The sequence below is a fragment of the Gavialis gangeticus genome, unplaced genomic scaffold (genome assembly GCF_001723915.1).
Source record: "Gavialis gangeticus isolate Ggan-Ray unplaced genomic scaffold, GavGan_comp1, whole genome shotgun sequence".
NCBI classification, from domain to species: domain Eukaryota; kingdom Metazoa; phylum Chordata; order Crocodylia; family Gavialidae; genus Gavialis; species Gavialis gangeticus.
The window spans coordinates 20,248,036-20,268,855 of record NW_017728997.1 but is presented as its reverse complement, the minus strand read 5'-3'; the positions used below and the strand labels follow the sequence as shown (position 1 = coordinate 20,268,855).

Below are 20,820 nucleotides of genomic sequence, written 5' to 3'. Positions count from 1 at the left end.
CCCCCCCCCCCCCCCCCCCCCCCAAGGAGGGGACAATAAAGTTCTTAGCTCAAGTGGTGGGAACAAGGAGCATCCTGTGCTGTGCATACGTAACACTGGCTTTTCGCTTCATCTCGCCACAAAAGGCCCTTCACCCTGCCAGCCCCCAGCACTCCAATCCATTGTGAGGAGCAATTCCAGTGGGATTAAGGTGCTTTACTGTAGCTAAGAGGCTAAGGAGAACCTGCTCCATTGAAGTTAGAAAGATGCTTCAGAAAGCGATTGCAAAAAAACCCCAACATACTCCATACTGCAAAGCAAGGGAGCCTGTTCCCTGTGATGGGTGTAACAGGGGGGCTACCAGGGCCGATCTCCGCAAGGCCCACCCACCTGTTCTTGGGCTAACTGCCCACCTTCTTGCCCACCACGCCTTGGTGTTAATTGATTAATTAATAGATGTAATTAGGCGGGAGGCTGCCCATTTTCTGCCCTGCTGCTAGGGGGCGTTATCTGTGGCTCCATTCGTCCCCTACACCGCAACCCAAGCCTCGCTGATGACATCATGATGTTCTCATATGCACCAGTCCCCCACAATGGGGCCCAGAATCCTACTGTAGGACCCCACCTGGGTTCCTCCCTTCAGACGGACTGGGCCACTGTCATACTGGGCCACATATCTCCCTGCCACCAGTTCCCCTTCAGGTGTGGTCCCCTCACTGGGACCTTCGGCTCACACTTCGGTGGCCTGGCCCACCCCCAGGCCAGTCAGGACCCCAGGCCCCTGGCTCTTGGGCGTCTCTCTCGGTGGGCCGCCTTGCCCTTCTGACCCTCCAGGTCCTGGCCCCCGCCTGGGCCAGTCAGGGGAAGCTCTGGCAGGCCTTGATGTATGACCTATACTCTTATCCCTCTCTGGGGCCTCCTCCACAGACATGGGGAGCTGGGGTTACCTCACACCACAACTGGTGCCTCAGGCTCTCACAGAGGACTCTCACTCCCCCCTGGGCAGCACGTCGCGGTGCTACTACCGGTGTTATATTTGACCCAAACTCTGCCTCCCCACATTGGAGGACTTACTGGGGTCAGGACTCAGCTCCCTCTCTCTGGCTGAGCCCCCTCTCCCTTCACTGGGCTCCACATTGCCCTCTCCCTGGGGCTTCTGATCACTGCCCCCTCTCACTGTGGCTCCACAGCGCTGCCCCCTCTCAACTGGGGCTCAGATGTTATGTTTGACCCAAACTCCCAGCATTGGAGGACTTACTGGGGTCAGGACTCAGCTCTTTTGCCCCCTGGTTGAGCCCCACTCTCCCTTCACAGGGCTCCACATCGCCCTCTCTGGGGCTTCTGATCACTGCCCCCTCACACTGGGGGCTCCACAGCGTTCATAATGCCCCCTTTACTCAGGGTCTTGGGGCTTCCCTTCACAGGTGGGCTCAGGTGGCCGTAGCCGTGCCTGGCCCCAACTCTCCTCCTCGGGGTCTCGAACCCCCACAGGGCTCGAGCGGCCTTGGCCACACCTGGCCTCCAACTCTCCTCCTTGGGGTCTCAAACCCCCACAACTACCTCCGGTGTACCGCGACCCACCCTAAGGTGAGGGCTAGGAGTTAAGGCACCCCGACCTGCCTTTCACTGGGATGATCACTGGCCTGGCATTTCCTGGGGGCTGCTGCACCACTGGGAGCCCCACCAGGCCACCCATTCCTGGCAGGGTGTAGTTTCCGGTTGTACCCAGGACCAGGAGCCTCCTACCATCCCTTATCTCCAGCTGAAACTCAGCAGCCCTCAGGCCAGGCAATGTTGTTGCCTCTCCTCCAGCAGCCAAGCTGCCTTGTTTATATAGGCAGCCCTGAGCCTAAAATGGCTGCCCTCATTAGGCACCTGGAGGCTGCCAGCTCCAGGGCCTTAGAGTGGCAGGCACACACAGTGCCTTGCCACAATGGGAATGGAGGAAGGAGGCAGCTGGGGGAGTACGACTCCAGCAGAAAGGAAAAGGAACATGCATGATGCTTGCATCCAGGCAAGACTGTGCAGCAGGGCTCTGCTCTCAGGCTTGGCAAGAGAATAAGAGAAGCCAGGCTGATCTCAAGGCCCCCTGGGAGGGCAGGCTTTGTTAATGCCTGATTTATAAAGGGAGTTTGGAACTTCACAGTGTGCTCCAAGTCTGCTGCGTTAATAGGAAATGGAAAAAAAAGCACCACTGCTTATACAAATTGGATTTAAAATTAAGCAAACGAGACATGGGAGACATTAGTTTCCATCCCCATTGACGCTGCATGGGACAATGTTTTCTGAGGACCTTGTGGAACATCCTTTCTGGGCAGCCCTCCACCCCTCGTCTAACAGTGTGTGGTCTTCACGATGTACAAAAATATCTTTTGTGAAGAGGTGCCACACAAGCAGTCCTACAGCATAGCTATCACAAGGCAACAATTCAATAAGTGACATCCAATTCTGCTACAGACCTTTTCCCCAGCAACATAAAATGCCACTCAGCCTTCTCTGCGGGTCTGATCAATGTTTTATTTGCATGGCTCAGTCTGCAGAAGCTGAAACCTTGCCACGCCAATAAAACACTGATAAGGCTTGCAGAGATTTATCTCACCAAGGAAGGGTCTTGCTGTAGGTACCTACAATTATTTGTTACTTCCAGCATAGATAGCATTACACAGGCCAGATCATCAGTGTAAATCACAGGCAGCCTAAGAAAAATGTGTCTATAGAGGTGGGCATGTGTGGCTGTTTGGAAGCTGCTGTACTTTGTCCAGTGAGGATTGAAAGTGCAGCTATAGTCAGAAAACGTGATGTAAAAGCCTCTTAGTCAAAACAGCCATCTTCTTATGCTTCAGTTTCACTCAGTCACTTCACCCCTCTAAAGCAGGCATTCGTTCTACTTAATCCGGCAAAGCCAAAATAACTCCAGAAATATGATTTGGATTCTAATCTGCTCTGTGACAAATCACTGTTGATTATTCTGCCTCGCATCTGCCTATGCTGCAGCGTTCTCTGCCTGCTGAATCACTACTAGTTAAAAGACACTTATAGTTCAAACTTAGCTGACATTAAGAGTACATCTGTGTTATAGATTATCATATTGAGATATCCATGCTAGCTTGGATACTGAAAACAGTTTAGCATGGAGTTCTGAATAGGTAGATTGACCCTGCTTCTTTGACCCAATAGACACCAGCCCATCCAGAGCTCTGTGCAGCTGTGGTTAGGCAACTTCTAGTGCCCGAGCTATGCTGGATATCTCTACACTGCAGTCTGCAGCTAAGTTTGAGTGGTAAGAGTCTTCTACTAGTAACAAGATAAGAGGCAGGAAGAACAGAGTGATTTTTCTGAGCTCATGAGTCAGGGGAAAAAAAGCCATCTGTGGGATCCAGTGGTTAGACCACCACATCTGTGTTCAGAACACCTGGGTTCTAGCACCAGCTCTGCCACTGGCTTGCTGCTGTGGACAAAAAAAGTTGTCTTATCCCATGAAAATTTGAAATTCCCACATTTTTTCAATTTTGCATTAGGATGAAGCAAAGATCTTGTAACAGTGAAAAAGAAGACAAGCAAGTATATCTACTCCCTTGCTCCAAAACAGCCAAGTCTGTTAGTTACAATTTTTATCTGGGACATGCAAAACTAAAGTACAGGTCCCTGCTTTACCAGGTAATCTAGGTTTCTTCTATCTCAGGAGCATGCTTTCACCACACCAGCTACTGACTACAATGGAATGGGTGAGAGAAAGTCTCGTGCTGATTCTTGTCCATTCTTGTTCACTGTGTTAAAATATCTTCCCAAAAAAGTTTCAGGTGCATTTAATTGCCATTTTCTATCAGAAAGAGCAGTAAGTTGGAAAATTACTGCAGCTCTAGGGCAAACCTCAGGTTCCCCCATCTAAGATTGTGATCATGAGGCTTACTCACCTTTTTCAGGAGCTTGGGCACCCACAAATAGAAAGGGTGATAATGTTGCTCTATACATTTTTCTTTTCACTTGTGAACAAATCAACTCAGTGCTGATTCTCAATGATGTGCATGTGGAATCTGACACTGCTATTTTTTATGGTCATTTCCCACTACAACAACCATTTAAAAGTAGCCGTGAAGCATATAAGCAGGCTGATATCACAGCGACTACTGCCACCCATATGTCACAGTGAAACATATATTAAATCACTTATATGCAGCAAACCAAGTATTCAGTTTTCCAATGGAAAGAATCAGACAGCAGCTCACCTTCCCCCGCCAGACTCCACAGCATCAATGATAAGTGGAAGAAGGAAATAAGACCCTGGGGAATCCAGGCCCTTGGCCATACGCCAGTGCACTTAAATTTGGGGCAGAGTGCAAAGCAGGTATGTTTTAAAGAGGCCGTGTGTTGGTTAAAATATGGATTTGACACAGTGGTTACTTTACATCAGGGGTGTCAAACTCACTTCCTGCCCCCGACCATACCTAGACCTCCAGCTCTAGCACAGGGTCCAGGCTTGTGGTGGTGGTAACTGCTGCAGCATGGGGCAGCTGTGGGGCCATTGTAGAAGGAGGTAAGGCCATGACAGTGTGGATGAGGCTAGCAGCCAAAGGACAGCTAGGGCTGTATCAACTCCTGCTCACCTTCCTGCTGCCAATCCTTACGTCTACTAAGCACCCCATATTCTATGGCAACCCAATTCCCATAGCCAGCCATGCCCCCAACTTCTTGACAGAGCAGCTCAACAGGCCAGATCTGGCCCATAGGCCATGTTTGATACCCATGATTTAAATAGACTGGGGCTCATTTGTAGTATGCTGGCTTTCACTGTGGCGAAACCTCTACATACTACTGTTCTCCCAGAGGAAAAAGAGATTAAAATTGTGTAGTATAAAGAAACACAGGAACTGATGTGACACACAGCCAGCAAGTAGGTCCTGCAATGTATACCATATGCTCCTGTACACACCTGGTTTTCCCCACAGGGAATGCCCCAGTGGGAACATGTGTTAATAAAAAGACAGCAATAAATACACAAATAATCCTCCATGGGGAAAGAAAACCCCTAAGGAAACTGCCAAAATTGTCATTTAACAACCAGGGACAAGGTCTCTAACCTCTCTGCTGGGCTGTCAGGCTCTATAAAGCGGACAAGAGGTGGGGAAGACAGGGTTTCCGTAGCAAAGATGCCGCCCTGGAGCTGAAGTCCAAAGCCATTCAAGGGGTCTCCCCTTAGGACCACTTCAGTTGTCTCTGTATGAACGATCTGCCCACCGGGACCCACTGTGCTGGAGGCCAGTGACACTGTAACGAGAGAACAAACACGAGGCTGAGGCACAGGATAGCAATGCGCTTTGTGCAGTGTCTGCAGCAACGTGGCTGCCATGTTTCATGTTGCAAATGCATGCAAACTGCCCACAAATGCCACTTGCCATTCTCTACAGCTCTATGGAGAAAGAAGACTGCCAGAGGAAGACTGCCATCCTGCAGGGAATACACACATGCAGCCTTCTACAGGAGCAACAAAGAGTGGGGGATTGCACCAATTTCCAAGGGACTTAATCAGTGTAGCGTACAGACCCTTCCACTACTTTGGACCAAGGCTGGTCCTAGTTCACAGCTGAAAAGGAAGAGGAAGGAACTGATGGCATTGGGATCAGCAGGTTGCCTACACAGGCTTTCTGCAGAGCAAATGAGAAAGGCATACGTGCCTGAAAAGCCAAAGACCCAACCAACACAGCCTTGCAGCCAGGCAGTTCTCCTTACGTGAACTCTTGTGCTCCTTCTTCTTCTGCCTCCTCCTCATCATGGTGGCCCGCGGGCTCATGGGGTGGGAGCTCCGAGGTAGAGTATTCGAATTCTGGCAGGGGAAGCCTTGTGCATTCATGGTCGGGGATGAAAAGTTGGCAGCCACCAGAGCTATATATTGTAAATATACAATATGTTACACACCCACACACAGAAAACCATTTCAGCACTAGGAAAACAAATTGATTCTTCCACAGCATTTAAACCAACACTTTGACTTGCTAGCTATAAAAGCAATTACTCAGAAGATTGAAACGGGAGTGTGTTTCCTGAAGGAAACATCCACTGTCTAACCATATGGATGCGCATTGGTAGGTGTCTGTAGGGCTGCCTACACACACTGTTGTGTCTGTTGGGTGATCTCCCCATTAGCCAACATGCCCTCATTATTGTTACAGCTCTGCTTTCTTTGTTGAGGGCCACCTCTCTTTGTAAGGCACTGCTGCTTGTAAAGCACTGGAAAACACTACCTAGAGAGGTTTGTGGGATCTCCACCTCTACACATTTTCAAGAGCAGGTTAGACAAACACTAAACTGGGATGACTGTCAGGGATGATCTTGCCTTGAGCAAGGGGTTAGAGTAGGTGACCTCAGGAGGTGCCATCCAGCCCTATTTTCCTAAGTTCCTATGAAAATCCGGATTGTGGACATACCAAGCTGGGCATGCTGGTGCCTTATATGGTGTAGAGTCTTTATAGAGCTACCTCCTTCATGTTCCCCATGCATAGCAGGGGCAAGCCAATAGTGCAGCAGGGAAAGGGAAGGACAGTTAACCTCAGGCATGTGTATAGGCTCATAACAAAAAACCCTCCTCAGCACTGGATGTATTTTTGGATGCCAATTTCAGTTTCTGAAGTACTAGGGCAGGGGTTGGCAATGCTTTTGGCAGAGTGCCAGAAACAGCTGCAACCTCAGCTTGGAAGATGTAGATATGCCAGAGGTAGATGGTAGCAAAGCTGTGAAGGTCCCAATCCTTGTTGTGCAGCACAGCTCTGGCCCCATCCCTGCCATCTGCCTCGAGATGCATGCGCACCCACCACCAGTAATGAGCCAAGCCAGGACTCCACGACCCTGGTATAGCTGCTTACCCCTCCTGGCTGCCTACACAGCCAGCCCAGGCTCTGGGCAGACCCCTACCGCACACCACAGAGTCCAGGCTTCTCACAAACAGCTGCACCGGGGCTGCAGAGCTCCGGCCTGGGTCATCACTGGCACTGGGTGCATGTGCATCTCTGGGTTGATGGCAGGGAAGGGATGCTTGCCACAACAAGGATCGGACCCCTTGAAGGTCCCCCACCATCCACCCCAAGGCACACATGCAAAGCAAAATGTCTTCAAGTGACATGCTCTGGTACATTTGTGGAGGGTTGCTAACCCCTGTAGTAGGGGATGACATTGTGGGTCTAACATTGCAACCTGGATGGTATACTTCAGGCTGACTGGGAAGGGAGCTATAAGGATAGCAACAGAATAATTAGCTCTTGCAGAGACACACACGAATGCTAAGGGCATGGGTTACATTTGCAATAATCCTGGCTGGAGGTCTGGTTCCAGGTGGGCGTCTTGCAGTGTCCCGGGTGATGTGTGTGGCAGTAGTTGACACAGGGATCCCAGCAGTGGTGATGGTCGCTCTTCTGCACCTTGACTGCAAGCAGCACATGCGAGAAACACCAACACAAAGAGAGGAAGCAGAAAATGATCAACAAGGAATAAAACACCTTTGAGGAAGCAATAACTGGGAAAGCTTTACAGGGGTTTAGAGGGAAGTTATACATTATTTGATTGAGTCGGGCATTATCCAACCTTTCCCCAAATACAGGTCTGCCTGCCACTGTTCTCCCCAATCCTGACAAGGCTGAAACTCATCCCCCCAACATCCTCTCATACAAACAGATCTATATTTGTATCTGGGCAAGAAAACCGTGTCATGATGCACTGAAGGCGAGTCAGCATCATCAGAGGTGACGTGTCACCAATTCACATCACGACACTGTAAAAAACCTGTGAGTCAGAGGTCAGAAATTCAGCCTGCCCCACAGACAGCAGGTCTTCAGTTCCCTTCTGGACCACTGGTCTGAATCTAAGCCATGTTGATAGCACCAACAGGTCATCAGCCTTCAAAGTCTGTAGTTCAATCACAGGAGTTGCTTATAGGCAAAAAGTTCCCACTGGTGCTGGCACTTCACCAACTGCATTGCAGGACCCTGAATGTTAAAAAGATTTCAGATGCTTCAAGATGTTCTCTTCTCCTTTTTCTCCAGCTTATGCTACTACTGGTGCAAAAAAATTATGGGTGGGATTTTTAGCTAGGATTTCCCTAAGTACTTAGAGCCCATGCAAAGTGAATATGTGGTCTCAGCAATCGTTAGGTATCTGCATTCAAAACCACTACCAGAAAAGGCCAAAGACTCAAAGGTCTTAGTGACCAAACTCTTTTGTTTTCAGAGCAAGGCTGAACCACATTCACAGAAGCATGGGGCAAATCTGCAAAACTTTGGCTAATGCCAAACATCTTGGGCAGCTCTAAATGTGCAGCAAGGCTGCTCCAATGCAGTGTAATTACAGCGTGTCAGAGCAGACTCAATTAATCCGCGCTCCAGCAGACTCCAACATCATGTGCGTCAGCTTCCCCATGCTGTAAAATGGCAGCAGAGGCACTTTAACTAAAGCTCGTTCAAAGCTTTAGTTAAAGCACCCTGCCACCATTTTTCAGTGCGGGGACACTGATACATGTGATACTCCAGGTGCATTAATGAGAGCAGCTCTCAGTCCCACTCTAATTAAAGTGCCCCTCCCGCCACCCCCAAAGCATGTGTATAAACACCCCTTATATGCATACCATAAGGATGCCAGTTCTTAGCATCTTTTACCAGTATTTAATTCACTAACAAGCTTAAAAACAATCTCTTAGAAATCCTGACTCTCACAGGATGCCTCCCAGAGATAGCCCAATCACTTTGTTTCCCAGTTTGATGGCAGGATCACACTCTTGGATGGACCTCTCTTTGGACCAGGGATTGTGGTTTTGCCGTACCAAATTACAGTGCTGAACACACTCTCTGAGGTATATGGATACCAGCATGGGCATTTCAAGTTCGACTTGATGTAATATTTCAACTTTCTTAGCAAGGCTCAAGAAATACTCTGCTGTGCAGGGCTGGTTCTGTCTCCTGTGCCCACAGTGCCCATAAACATTTTGCAGTCTATAGGCACTGTGCTGGCTACATTTAATTATTTTCCTCTGTGGAGAATTACTGGCAAACAAGCCAATTTGCATCAGTCCTGCCTCCTCTTTTTCAGCCGAGCTCAAGCTGCATCCTGCAGCAGGCAGTCTCTGCAGCCGTGAGTTATACTGGAACTCCCAACTTTGCACACTTCTCCTTCACAGATGAGATAGGCCCTGTGAATCAGGCTCTCTCTCTCTGACTGTGTGCAAATGGCTGGTAGCACAAGCAGTACCAGACCATCCTGAGGAACACATCTCTGACAGGGACACACCAGCGCAGCTAGTGATTTCACCGTGCAGATTTGATCTCAAAAGTCACCCACCTCATTGACCGAAATGCTGGAAACAAATTCTGCTTACATGACGCCCATCACATCATAAGCCTCAATGGGTAATTTTACAGGCACTGAGTCTTTTGGGACAACTCTTTTTTCTTTGTGGTCCTGATTCTCTTGCAATTTATTTAGCAGTTTTTGTTATTATCTTTACGGCATTTTAGAATATAAGAGACACCGCCCTGGAGTTTAGATCCCAAAACACGTGCTCTTATATTAAAAACTATTTTGCTAATAAACAACCATTCTTATTCTCTTGGGCTAAGGACACATAAACCGGTTTAAGTGATCAGAAACTGGTTTAAACCTGTAATAAAACATAAGTTCAGTGCATATAAACCTGTTTCAAAATGGCCAAAACTGGCTTCAGATGAACCTGGTTGGATACAGTATCAGACTTAACTGATTTGGGTCAAACTGGTTTATGCAACTTCTGTCCCAGACCCCTTCCTGCTTTAAGTTAGATCAGAGTCTTCCAGCATCCCAGCATGCTCTGCAGCCCTGTGCTGGGCTGGCTGTGCTCTCTGCTCCATAGAGCAGGGCTGTCCCCACCCCTCTGCTCTCTAGCCAGGGGCTGGGGCATGGCCAGACACCAGCCAGCATGGCCCCCAAGGCAAAGGCAGCAGGGAAGGGGTTTATACCCTTCCCCTCCCTTCTCCCACTGGGGAACTGCAGCTGAGGTCTGCCTGTCTGGGGTGTAGCAACCTGTCAGGCATTTACCCCCTTCCCTGCTCCAGCAGCAGGGATATGGCCAGTGCTAGCCACCATGGCACTGCCAGCTGCTTGCCTTGCCCACAGCTGCATTGCTGGAGGTCTGGGTCTGAGCTGGCCAGCCCACAGGTGCTGCTGAGAGTGGATGCATAGGGGCTGGCCCAGACTGGGCCACCAGGGCCAGGCTTTTGGCTTGGGCTGGGGGACATGGGTGATGGTTGGCTGAGCAGCAGGATGCCCAGTCAGTTTGGACCTACCGGTGGACCCAGAGCCCAGCAGTCACCCACTGTGGGGGCTTGCAGCCCCCACTGCACCCCTCTCATGTACAGCACCTGCCAGCTGCAGCTGCACAGGCTGTGTGCTGGTTGGGGCTGGCAGGGCTCTTCTGCATCCCTCACCTCCAGCTGCTGCTGCCACCTCTGCACAATGGGGCAGAAGCCACAGCTGGAGGTGAGGGGAGCAGAACAGCCCTGCTGGACCCATGCAGCTTCCCTTCACCTCCAGCAGCTACTCCCCCTCCCACTCCTGCCCGTCATGCCTCTCCAGGGGTGAGGGGTGGGGTGGGGGGTAGCTTTAGGTCAGTCACTTCTGCTCAGAGCATGGAGATCCAGCTCCAGCTCCATCTGCTTTCCACCTGCTTCCACCACAGGGGCTGATCATTGCACCAGGTGGGCGGACCAAGGTAGCAGGAGTTGGAGGCAGAGCTCCATGCTCTGGGCTGAAGCAACCCCAGAGCAGGGACAGTAGTTTCTGGAGACAAGGGAAAGCTGTGTGCTGGCTGCGTCCAGCAGGGCTGTACTGCTCCTGTGCCACTGTGCAGCCCTGCTTGGGGTGGGGGAAGCTGCAGCCCAGCACGATGAGCAGCCCCTGCAGGGGAAGCAGGTGGAAAGCAGCGGAGCTGGAGCCAGAGCTCCATGCACTGGGCAGAAGCTGCGAGCCTAAAGCTTCCACCTGACCACCCAAAACCCACATGGTGGCAGCAATAGCCCGCTGGAGGCGAGGGAGACAGAAGAGCCCCACTGGCCTCGGCCAGCAGCCAGCCTGTGGTGTGGCTATAGCTGTGCTGCCGGGGCTTCAAGCCCCCACGGCAGGTGGCTGCTGGGTTCCGGGTCTGCTGGCACCTCTGAGCCAGCCCGGGCAGACTGCTGCTCGGCCAGCCACCACCCATGCCCCCCAGCCCAAGCCAGCCATTGTGCATCCACCCTCAGCAGCGCCTGTGGGCCAGCCCGGCTCATCCCAGCATCCCCAGATCTAGGCAGGCGGCAGGGCCATGACAGGCAGCTCTGGCCAGGCCCCCCCACCGTATGAGCAGAGAGCAGGGGGGAAAGTCAAACAGACCCCAGCTGGGGTCCCCATGCCCCGGAGGGGACACAGGAGGGTTTAAATTGCCCTCTGCCCCATTCACCTGAGGCGCTGCCCAGCCTGAGGCATTGCCTGGTCTTGGGGACAAGCTTGGCAAGGGCTGCTTCTCCCCTCCCCCTCCAGGCACAGCCTGGCTGGGGTCCCTGCAGGCCAATCATACCATAAACCCTTCCCCAATCATACTCAGCCCGTCAGGGCCTGGCCATGCCCCCTCCAACTCAACTTCCCTCCAGCCTTGTGGCTGCTGCAGAAAGAAAGGGAGGGCTTGCTCTAGCATCTCTTGGCTTCTAGCCTGAGCCACTGCAGGCATGTGCCTGCATTTCCAGAATTAAAAGTGAATGTTTGTTCACTTGAAAATCAGTTCAATCTACACAGGTTAGATTAACCTGCAAAGACAGAATCAGTTCAGGCTTGGGTTTTTTGATTGTCTGTCCCTAGCCTTTTTGTCCACAAACTACCCCCATATGTTTGCCCCTATTAAAAAAAGAAAGAGACCTATGAAAGCCGAGTGTGTGAGAGGGAAAGAAACCTGATTTTTTTCCATTCCCTGATAGTGCTGCTAAAGCAAATGCTATAGCACTGTGGTAGGTCACAAGAACCACTGTTCTGAATCAGAGTTGATAGTGCCTGACACTTGCAAGATCAGGTTTCTTCCTACTTAGCCAGTAACTGTATTTTGCTTGTAGTGCAAACTCTGAATGAATTTAACTATGTCCATTAGTGGATGGAGAGACTTGTTAACAAAAGTCCCCAGCAACCTTGGATTCAGTTCAAAACAGAGCTCTGACAGGGAGAGTGGGACTGCAGTGGTGTCTTAGGCTGCGTCTATATTGCCTCCCTGCTAAGACTGAGACTGCTATTGAGAAAGTAAGTGTTGTCCACTCGCTCCTGCTCAGGGCATGCCACAGGCCAGCAAGAAGGCAGTGCAAAGTGCCTCAAGCAGCCCTAAGTGTACATGCCTGCCCTGCTTTTGGGGGGGAGCCTGAGAGCTGTGGTGGGGCACATCCTTAGGAGTCACCTATGCTGACTCACAAAGCAGGGGGGACTGGGTAGGCTTATGTCCTCAGCAGGGGTCCCAGGCTCAGTATGGGCACGACCCTAGGAAACACCACCTCCTGTGCTCCAAGAGTTGATCCTGCAGACTTTAGACTTTGGCTGACGCTTCCCTTCACCTGGCCCATTTCCCTCTCTAGTCTCTCCTGTTTTCATGTACACAGAAAAAGCAGGAGGAGTCTGTATGCAAGGAGGGAGGGAGAATCTGAGATACAAACCCTGCTCTCCACATACAAGCCTCTACAACAGGAATTGCTTGAAGCTTCTTCTGCATTAACCACCAGAGGGAAATCCATTCAAGTGTTGATGCTGGCCCTGGTATGGGGAGAGACACCAGGTGGGCTTGCGTTTCCTTATGCAGGGCTGATAGCAGCCCCATCTCCAGCCTCCCCCAGCACTGGTAGTGGCAGGAAGCAATACATCTGGAGGCAGGGCTGAAACTCTTTCATGCCAAGTGTATTCCTGGGCATGGAGGGTCGTGTCTGCTCTATAGCCTTTTGGTACAAAAGAGGACGTAAGACCCTGGCTGTGTGAATGCAATCCCTCAGTAACATTCCCTTTGCACTGTGGTCAATGGGAGCAGAGGATGTGCAACTTCCAGCCTCTACATAAAAGAAGCAGGTAACATGAGTCACTGAGTCTCCACGCTCCACACTCAGGCCCTGCACATGATAGCTGGTTACTCTACTACTGCTCAACCCTTATCAGAATAGTGCAGCTAAAACCTGCCACCCTCCCCTCCTGCCATCTCTGTGAAGATGAAACCCTGAAGAACACGTACTGCCCTTGATCTGCAGCACTTCATATCAATAGCTGCTCAATGTGTAGATCAAGGATGTCCATTTGTTAAAGAGCTTAAAATAACAGGGGAGCTGTAGTCACTTTCATGCCCTTACAGTGCTGTAATCATGTTAAAAAATTGGCCCTCTGAATTTCTACCATGCTTGGCTGATTTTATACACAAGGGTGGGGGAAAATGACTAGGCACACTCAAAGCCATCGCTTCTTTGAACGTGTCTCCTAAACGCAGGGATTCGGAATGGAGATCAGGATCAGGGAGCTAAAGCAGATAGGAGAATGGCACGTTTTTATAGCTGCTGAAAAAGGATTAGCTTCCCATTTTTCCTGGGCACTGGGGTCAAGTCATTAGCTCCCTTCGTTAAACTGCTTTAATTCTGAACAAATTAGTCTAGGCATCCAGGAGCTTTAAACTTCTAGAAATAGAGAAGTTATTAAACATTATGTTCCGCCACATCATGCTAAAGAAGATTACAGGAAAAAAATTCTTAATCCCCTCCCCCGCCCCTTTCCTAAATTATCCTGAAATAAAAAGGAAATGCCAAGTTTTGCCTAGGGCTACTGTATGACAATATTAGCAAAAATATGTGTTTTGGGAGAAATAGCTGACATTGCTCTGCTATGATGGGCTGGTGGACTGGTATGGAAAGTCACACTATTTAATCCTGAGCACCGAAGAAATGCTAGCACCAGTCAAGACCTATAGGGTGCAGACAGAAGTTACATTTTCACGCTATCAGGCCCTGGCAAGCACCCTACGGCCATGCCATGACACACATGTACAGTTGCAGAGCACTTTTAAAGTGTCCAATTGTGCGAAAAATTAACCCTCCTCAAATGAAGTATCAGATGAAGGCACTCTATTTTAGTGCACCTTAGGGAACTTGTATTAACCCTAGGGTTAATTTTTCATGCGATTGGGGCTAGGCTTATGCAGCTCAGCCCTGCTCCACCCTGCCCCTGGGGCTGTGATCAGGGAGGGAGGGGCAAACCAGCAGCAGTGAATTGCTCTGTTCATGAGCTGCCAGCTTGCCCACCCTAAACTGAAGCGGGTGGGGTGGGGTGGGTCAGAACCCCCCGCCTTGTGGCCCCCCCAAACCTGTCCCCAGCTGTGGCACTACAGGGAGCTGGGCCAGGCTGGTGAGGCAAGGTGGCTCTAATTCATCTCCCCTAGCTCAGGCTGGGCAAACTACCGGCTCATGAGAGGAGCAGCCCACTGCTGCCACCCCCCTGATGACAGCCCCAGAGCTGGAAGGGGGGAGCTGGGGTGGCTCCTTGGATCTGAAGATGGGCTGCTTGGCAGGCTTAATGCCCCCCACACCACCCACCCAGCAGGCAAATGTCTGTTGGTTTGGGGGGGAGAGGTAGGCACTCTAACTCATGGTGCTTTATGGAAAACACCATGAGTTACATCGGGGTCTGAATGTCTGTCAGTGTCCATACAATTCCCCTAAAGACAATTGTAAAACAGTTTACACCAGAACAGCAGACCAACTCCTTCAAATGTAATGGCAATGACCTTGCATTTAAGTTTCAGTGAGGATCCTACTCCCAGCTGTCTCCACACAGAAGGAAAGACTAAAACACCACCACCACCACTACTACTTCCCAGAGGGAAATCCTGGCTCCTTTGAAATCAATAGAAGTTCTGTCCATGATGTCACTGAAACCAGGATTTTACCCCAGTATTTCTTTGGAGAACATTCCTCTTATCGATGCTGCTGCCATCATCATTTGTTCTGGCATGGTGGGCACACAATCAAGTAGGCCAATGATGACCTGGAAGTACACTACTCATAGGCTGTGATTTGTTTCCTCACCAGGCCAGCTTCCTGCCAGATTTCTCCATCTATGAGCATCCATTGAAAGGCATAAGCAGTCACAACCAAATGAAGGTTGACCATAGGAAAACTACATGAGCACAAAGAGACTGGTAAATAAGGAATAAAGTATTTTACTTTTGAGGCCTCGAAGGAGGTCATCTTGTATAGGTTTCCATGTTTCCGAACAATGCATTCTTGTTTAGTGCTGGTTTTCGACTATTTATTTCCCTAAAGAATATCACCCAGTCTTAGGTATTTCAGTGCAATGTCTATTTTTCTCCCCACAGATCAGCATTTGAAAGCTAAGAGTACCATGGAGCAGATATCACATTAGCTTTCAGGACAATCAACCTTGCTTGATTTTTTATTATAAGGACATACCTGTTTCTGGAGGCTTCAGGGGAAGTCTGCTCTGGTGAACGGGCAGTATCTCTAACTTGACATTTTCTGAAGTGGCAGCTAAGAGCTGAGTTGCCTCTAATAAGGAACAGTGCTCTGTGCTGGTGCCATCGATGGAGAGGATGTGGTCCCCAACATGCAGGGCTCCACATCTGCAGAGAAACAACACATAAGCCATTACTTGTACACGCACATGTGTGACATACATGGCTGGAGAGCTGTGCAAAGTTCAGCAATTCTGATTCCTCTGAATATTTGCCTCCCAGTTTTCCATTCTTCCCCTTTGATTTCCAGCATGAGTGTTGGGTGACATGAAGCTAAAAACTCAAAGTGAGACAGTCAGGCTTGGTTCAAGTACAGCCAGATCAAAAGCCACCAAGTTTCCTACATTTTTGTATGACTTACTCGTTAGGGACTTTGGAACTAGATGTTCAGCACCTCAGGGCTTGAAAGCATTCAGATCTGGGTTTTAGATTCGTGTTCAGCTCTTATACACATAAACTCAAATTCATTCCTGATGGACAATGACCCAGACATTTTTAGCTTGTTAACATTTTACAAGGTCTGGGGACTTCACTATTTCAAATGGAGGAAACTTTAATATAACCAAGAAAGGAACAAAATGAACAATGGAAAAGGAAAGATATGCAGCCCTGCTATCCTGCTTAGCTTCGCACCTGTCCACCACACTGGCTGGCTTGATCTTGTCGATGACTATGACCTGCTTATTTCGGTGCGTGCTTGTTGTCAGAGTGATCCCCAGTGTGGACCCTGGAGTCTTGGCTATTTCCACTAACAAAGGACCGGAAGCATTAGCTACAGTATCTGAAAAACAGTAATAGTGTTTTAGGACATTTTCATTTCAGTCTTTCCATCTACACAACACAGGTGGAAGCCACCATCTGCCAACCTTTTGCTACGATTCAGAAGAAAGATCAGGCCTGGCCATACTATAAGGCTATATATTATGAATAACATTAAAAACAAATCACAACCACCTTTACATCTTAGAAGGCTAGACAGTATTAGAAGGGGGAAAAGATATCATATTAAATCAGTGATTCCCAACCTTTTTTTGCCGTGACCTGCTGCTGGGAGCGGAGTATGGTGGCAGCCTGGGGGCAGGGGAGCTCCCGGCACGTGGCACAGCTTGTCCTGTGTGTGCAGCACTACCGGCATTGTTCCCGCGACCCTCATTTGGGTCATGACCCGAGGTTGGGAACCTCTTCCTAGAATGGCACAAAAAGCCCCAGGGAAAAACCCACATTACAGGGTATTCAAAGAAAGGTATGTAGTCTGGCCAAATGATTGGAAAACAAAGACACTTGATTATCATGGCTCTAGCACACTTCATTTCTGGCCATTGACAAATCACTTACCTTTTCTGCCTCTATTACCCATCTCTAAAGTGGGAATGAAGGCACACACCTACCTAGCTACCTACTGTTCCTTCCATTTCTTGTTTGCAAACACATTTAGTCAGAATAGAAGAAAATGCACTGGGTAACAGAGGCCTGCCCAGACACACACTTTCAGGAATATACAGAGAATATATATGAACTCCCATCATACCAATAAACCCTTTCAAGAAGAGGAAAGGAAAAAAAAATCTGGAAACCTGTTTGCCAAGATAAAAGTACCCCCTGCCACAAGTGCCACATTTACTCCCCACATACCCAAGGCCATCGTAAACAAGTAGGATTTATGAAGCAGATAAAACTTTATCTTCCCTGCACAGGTCCACAGGCAGCATGCCAGAGCTGCTGCCCTCCCCACTCAGCGATACGTGGAGATTGGCAGCATTATCCACACACCTGCTTCCAAAGCAACTAACAGAATTGGCTCCTAGAAGTCCTGCCTTCTGTGCCACCGAGGCCCCAGATCACTGGAGGCAAGGCTCCGCTCTTCCACGGGGTGCACGCGGTGACTCGACACTCAAATGCTGACGTTATCTGGCTGCATCATTATATAAACATCTCGCTGTGGCTCACAGGAAGATGCACGTATGCAGATCTTGGATGTCTGGCTCCACAGGGTAATTCCAGGTGATTTTACACTCTTCCTGTAAGACATCACCCCTCTGCAAACAGTCCGGGGAACAGAAGTTTCCTTCATCTCGGCTTTTGCCAAGTGCTCAGTCAGGTCCTATTTTGAGGTCAGTCAGGTTACAGTGCCCTTTTACCCAGGCTAGGCACAGGGGTAATGTCTGTGTTTGAACAAGGTTCCAGCTAAACCAGCATTTAATAAACTTTATGCTGAGAATTGCTAAGGGCTCTCATCAGGCAAGACTTTAATGCAAAGACAATTACAGACCTAGTTAACCTCAACAGATATGCTGAGTTCTCTTTTAGGCTTAACAGGAGGTGCTATTAAGGCCTCTTCTGTGGAAGAAGACAGCTGCAAGTAATGGAGAGACTACCCAAGGCACATAGCGGGTCAGGGCTAAGTGATGTAGGCCGAGGGATTTTCCCAACTGCAAACTAGAGAACTGGTATTGGAATCAATGTGCTGAGGCAGAAAGCCAGCAGGCTTGCACTTGCTGCTGCAGTCTGGGAGGAAAGCAATCGCACAAAATACATCTGCCCATCTTTGTCACCCAGGGAAGTGCTGCTGTGAAATGCATCCAGCCCACTTGCTGCTGCTCCATGCCTGCTCTGGGTGTGCACCAGAATGCACTGCCTGAGACAGGCTGCCTTAGAGCAGCCTCAAGCACAACCTCAGTGCTGCTGCAAGACAGCTACCTTGCCTCATCTGCAAGACTGGCACACAAGTAGTGGGAGCAAGTGGATGGGGTGCATTTTATGACAGTATTCCTGGGGCAGTGCAGACACGCACTCTGCAAGTGCACTACACATGCAATTAGAGTGAAGAAATAAGCTCTAGCACAGTTCACACCAGAGTTTATTTCTCCTGGGTGGGACGGCAGCATGTTGAGCCAGGGCAGAGCAGTAGAGGACCTGAGGGAACAGCCCCAGGCTCTGGGGGGTGGCACTGGGTAGCGGAGAGGCTAACTGGGGCACAAGGGAGCTAAAGTGTAGGGCTAGGTGGAAGGGGGCCCCGCCACCATGCTCCCTTATGCTCCAGCTAGCTCCTGTCACCTACACGTGCGTTGTGGTGCTATAAATTACTCTGCCATAGGATAGTACTGTACCCAACAATACTATCCTATAGCAGACTGAATTAATTTAGTGTGCTCTAATATGGGTGCATGTGTAGATGGTGACACTTTACTGCAGAGCTAATTAGTCAACCCCACAGTAAACTGCATGTGGTTCCTAGTGACCGAGCTGGCTTTGTGGTTTCTTGCCAAAGAAACCGCCTTCTTTGGTTGGCTTCTATTCTAACCTAGAAAATAGGAACACAGATTTTTTTTTTAAAGGATTACAACCAAAGAAAACACATGTATCACTGATTCCCCTCCTAATGGAAGCAGCCTCATTAGCTGAGAGCTTGGGTCAGAGCAAAAAGACACCATTAATTGTTTAAACCTCACTACTAAAGAAAATGTGTCTCTGAACTGCAGTCTCAGAGTGCACATGAAGTTTAACTAAGCCATTTGAACACCCGCTGCTTTCACCGAGCCAGTGCAAATGTGTGTGTTTAGACAGGCCATTACCTGCCCTACAGTGCTGACAACCAGCAGAATGAAGAAGGATCATTCTTTGTGCATTTTTTAAACACATAAGCCAAAGAAAGACTGGCCGTTCAATGTTATATAACTGGGTTGAGGAGGACTTCTCTCAAAACTAAGGTCAGGAACCAGGATTGGAGCCAAATTAACAAGCAGTGATTAGCATTGGGTTATTAAATCCAAAACTCATTAAAAAAAAAAAAAAGATGTTGAGAGAACCCAGCAGGCACCACAGATTGCTCACACTGTTGATTCAATTTCTGCTGTCTGCTTCAACCCTGGAGAAATCTTATTATGCATTGGGCATCCTCATCTAACATAGAAAGGAGGATGGCACCAGCAGGTGATAGTAAAGGAGCCCCAAAATTAGCCACCTGTGTATTTCAGGGAGTACCATTGCACAGATAAAACACGAGAGATCAGGAGCTGGGAAGCATGCTTAGTTCACTGCAGCTCAGAGCAAGGCTCAACTCATTGTAAGATCCCATCCCACAAGCCAACAGAGTTTTAATCAACTGTTTGGAGGCTCAGCACTCGGGCAAGAGATTGTCTCAACATGTTCCACATTTGCCAAGAACCACACATCTGTTACTGCTGAGTTAATGGACCAGGGACCAAGGCCACACAGTGAGTTTTATAATGTGTTTAAGATTTGGTCCTGGAATGCAAGAACCAATTTTTGGCAAGATCAATGGCACTTTGCATGATTAGACTGACTTCAATATAGCAAGTGGAAATGCTTTATAGACAACGAATTGCACTTGTCAACAGATCTGGGGCTGAGATATCATTACCCCCATTTTGCAGATATTAAGACTGAGGCACAGATTCCAAGCAACTTTTCCAGGTGTACGATTGGTCAGTGGGCAGCAAAGAAGGGACTAAAACAAGTCTTTCAATTCCCTGCTCCAGAGAGGGATGACAGTTTGGGGTTTTTCGGGGTGGGGGGCGGAATTATAATAAATCTATTTCTCTGTCACGTGGATCTATTTCTCTGTGGATGAGAATGGTGTAAGGTCTCAATTCAGACAAGAAAAGACTGTCTAGATCCTGTGCAAATGCATCAATACAGCAGGCCTTTTGTTAAAAGCTCCTCACAGATACTGTGGACTCAGCAGCCTCTCCATGAAGGCCAATACCCTGATTTTAATGTTGTATAAGAAGGAGGAAAATTTGTCACCTAATCCAATCCCACAGGCCTGGTTTTTTTCAGCTGCTTTTTGAAGATCATTTTCCCAATCACACCTCCAAGAGATGCTCCAGCTTTCCTTCTGTTTTATATGGAGCTTTCTTGGTTCCCTCCCAGTTTGTCGGCAGTTTTATGGATAGATGGGTTGGCAGCCACGTTTTCAGTTGTTACCCTAGAGAGTGGAAAGGGCGGAAACCCATTTCTCCTGCCACAAGTGCACCTCAATATCAGAGCTTCCTGCTTCCAGACATCATCAATCAGCTGTTAATCCTTTTGGCTACAAGAGTTTGCTTACGTAGGCTTATGGTTTCCTACGCCACCCTTTCAGGCCAGATACTCTGCCGCTACTCAGCTACCGTCGAGCAGTCAGCAGTTCATTTAATGCTGTGGGACATTACAATCCCTCTGCTCCCTCAGCAAGAGAGCCATGCAGAACTGTAGTCTCCAGCTAAAATCAATAGGCTGGTAGGCAGCCAAGGGAAGGGAAAGGAGGCTGGGGCTGCAGCCCACCTTGTAGCCCATTCATCATCTCCAGCAAGTAGCTT

General features: G+C 49.1%; 1 protein-coding gene across 3 annotated transcripts in view; it reads right to left on the bottom strand.

The window, feature by feature from the left end:
* The window catches only part of GRIP2 (glutamate receptor interacting protein 2), a 126,113-nt gene that overhangs the window by 51,979 nt on the left and 53,314 nt on the right, over positions 1 to 20,820 (bottom strand). For all 3 annotated transcript variants that reach the window (XM_019504907.1, XM_019504905.1, XM_019504906.1), the window contains exons 8-12: positions 16,133 to 16,280; positions 15,438 to 15,607; positions 7,268 to 7,393; positions 5,707 to 5,859; positions 5,058 to 5,244 (exon numbers count right to left, since the gene is read on the bottom strand). In XM_019504907.1, the coding sequence (XP_019360452.1) occupies positions 5,058 to 5,244; positions 5,707 to 5,859; positions 7,268 to 7,393; positions 15,438 to 15,607; positions 16,133 to 16,280 (784 nt within the window). The remainder of the gene's footprint in view (positions 1 to 5,057; positions 5,245 to 5,706; positions 5,860 to 7,267; positions 7,394 to 15,437; positions 15,608 to 16,132; positions 16,281 to 20,820) is intronic.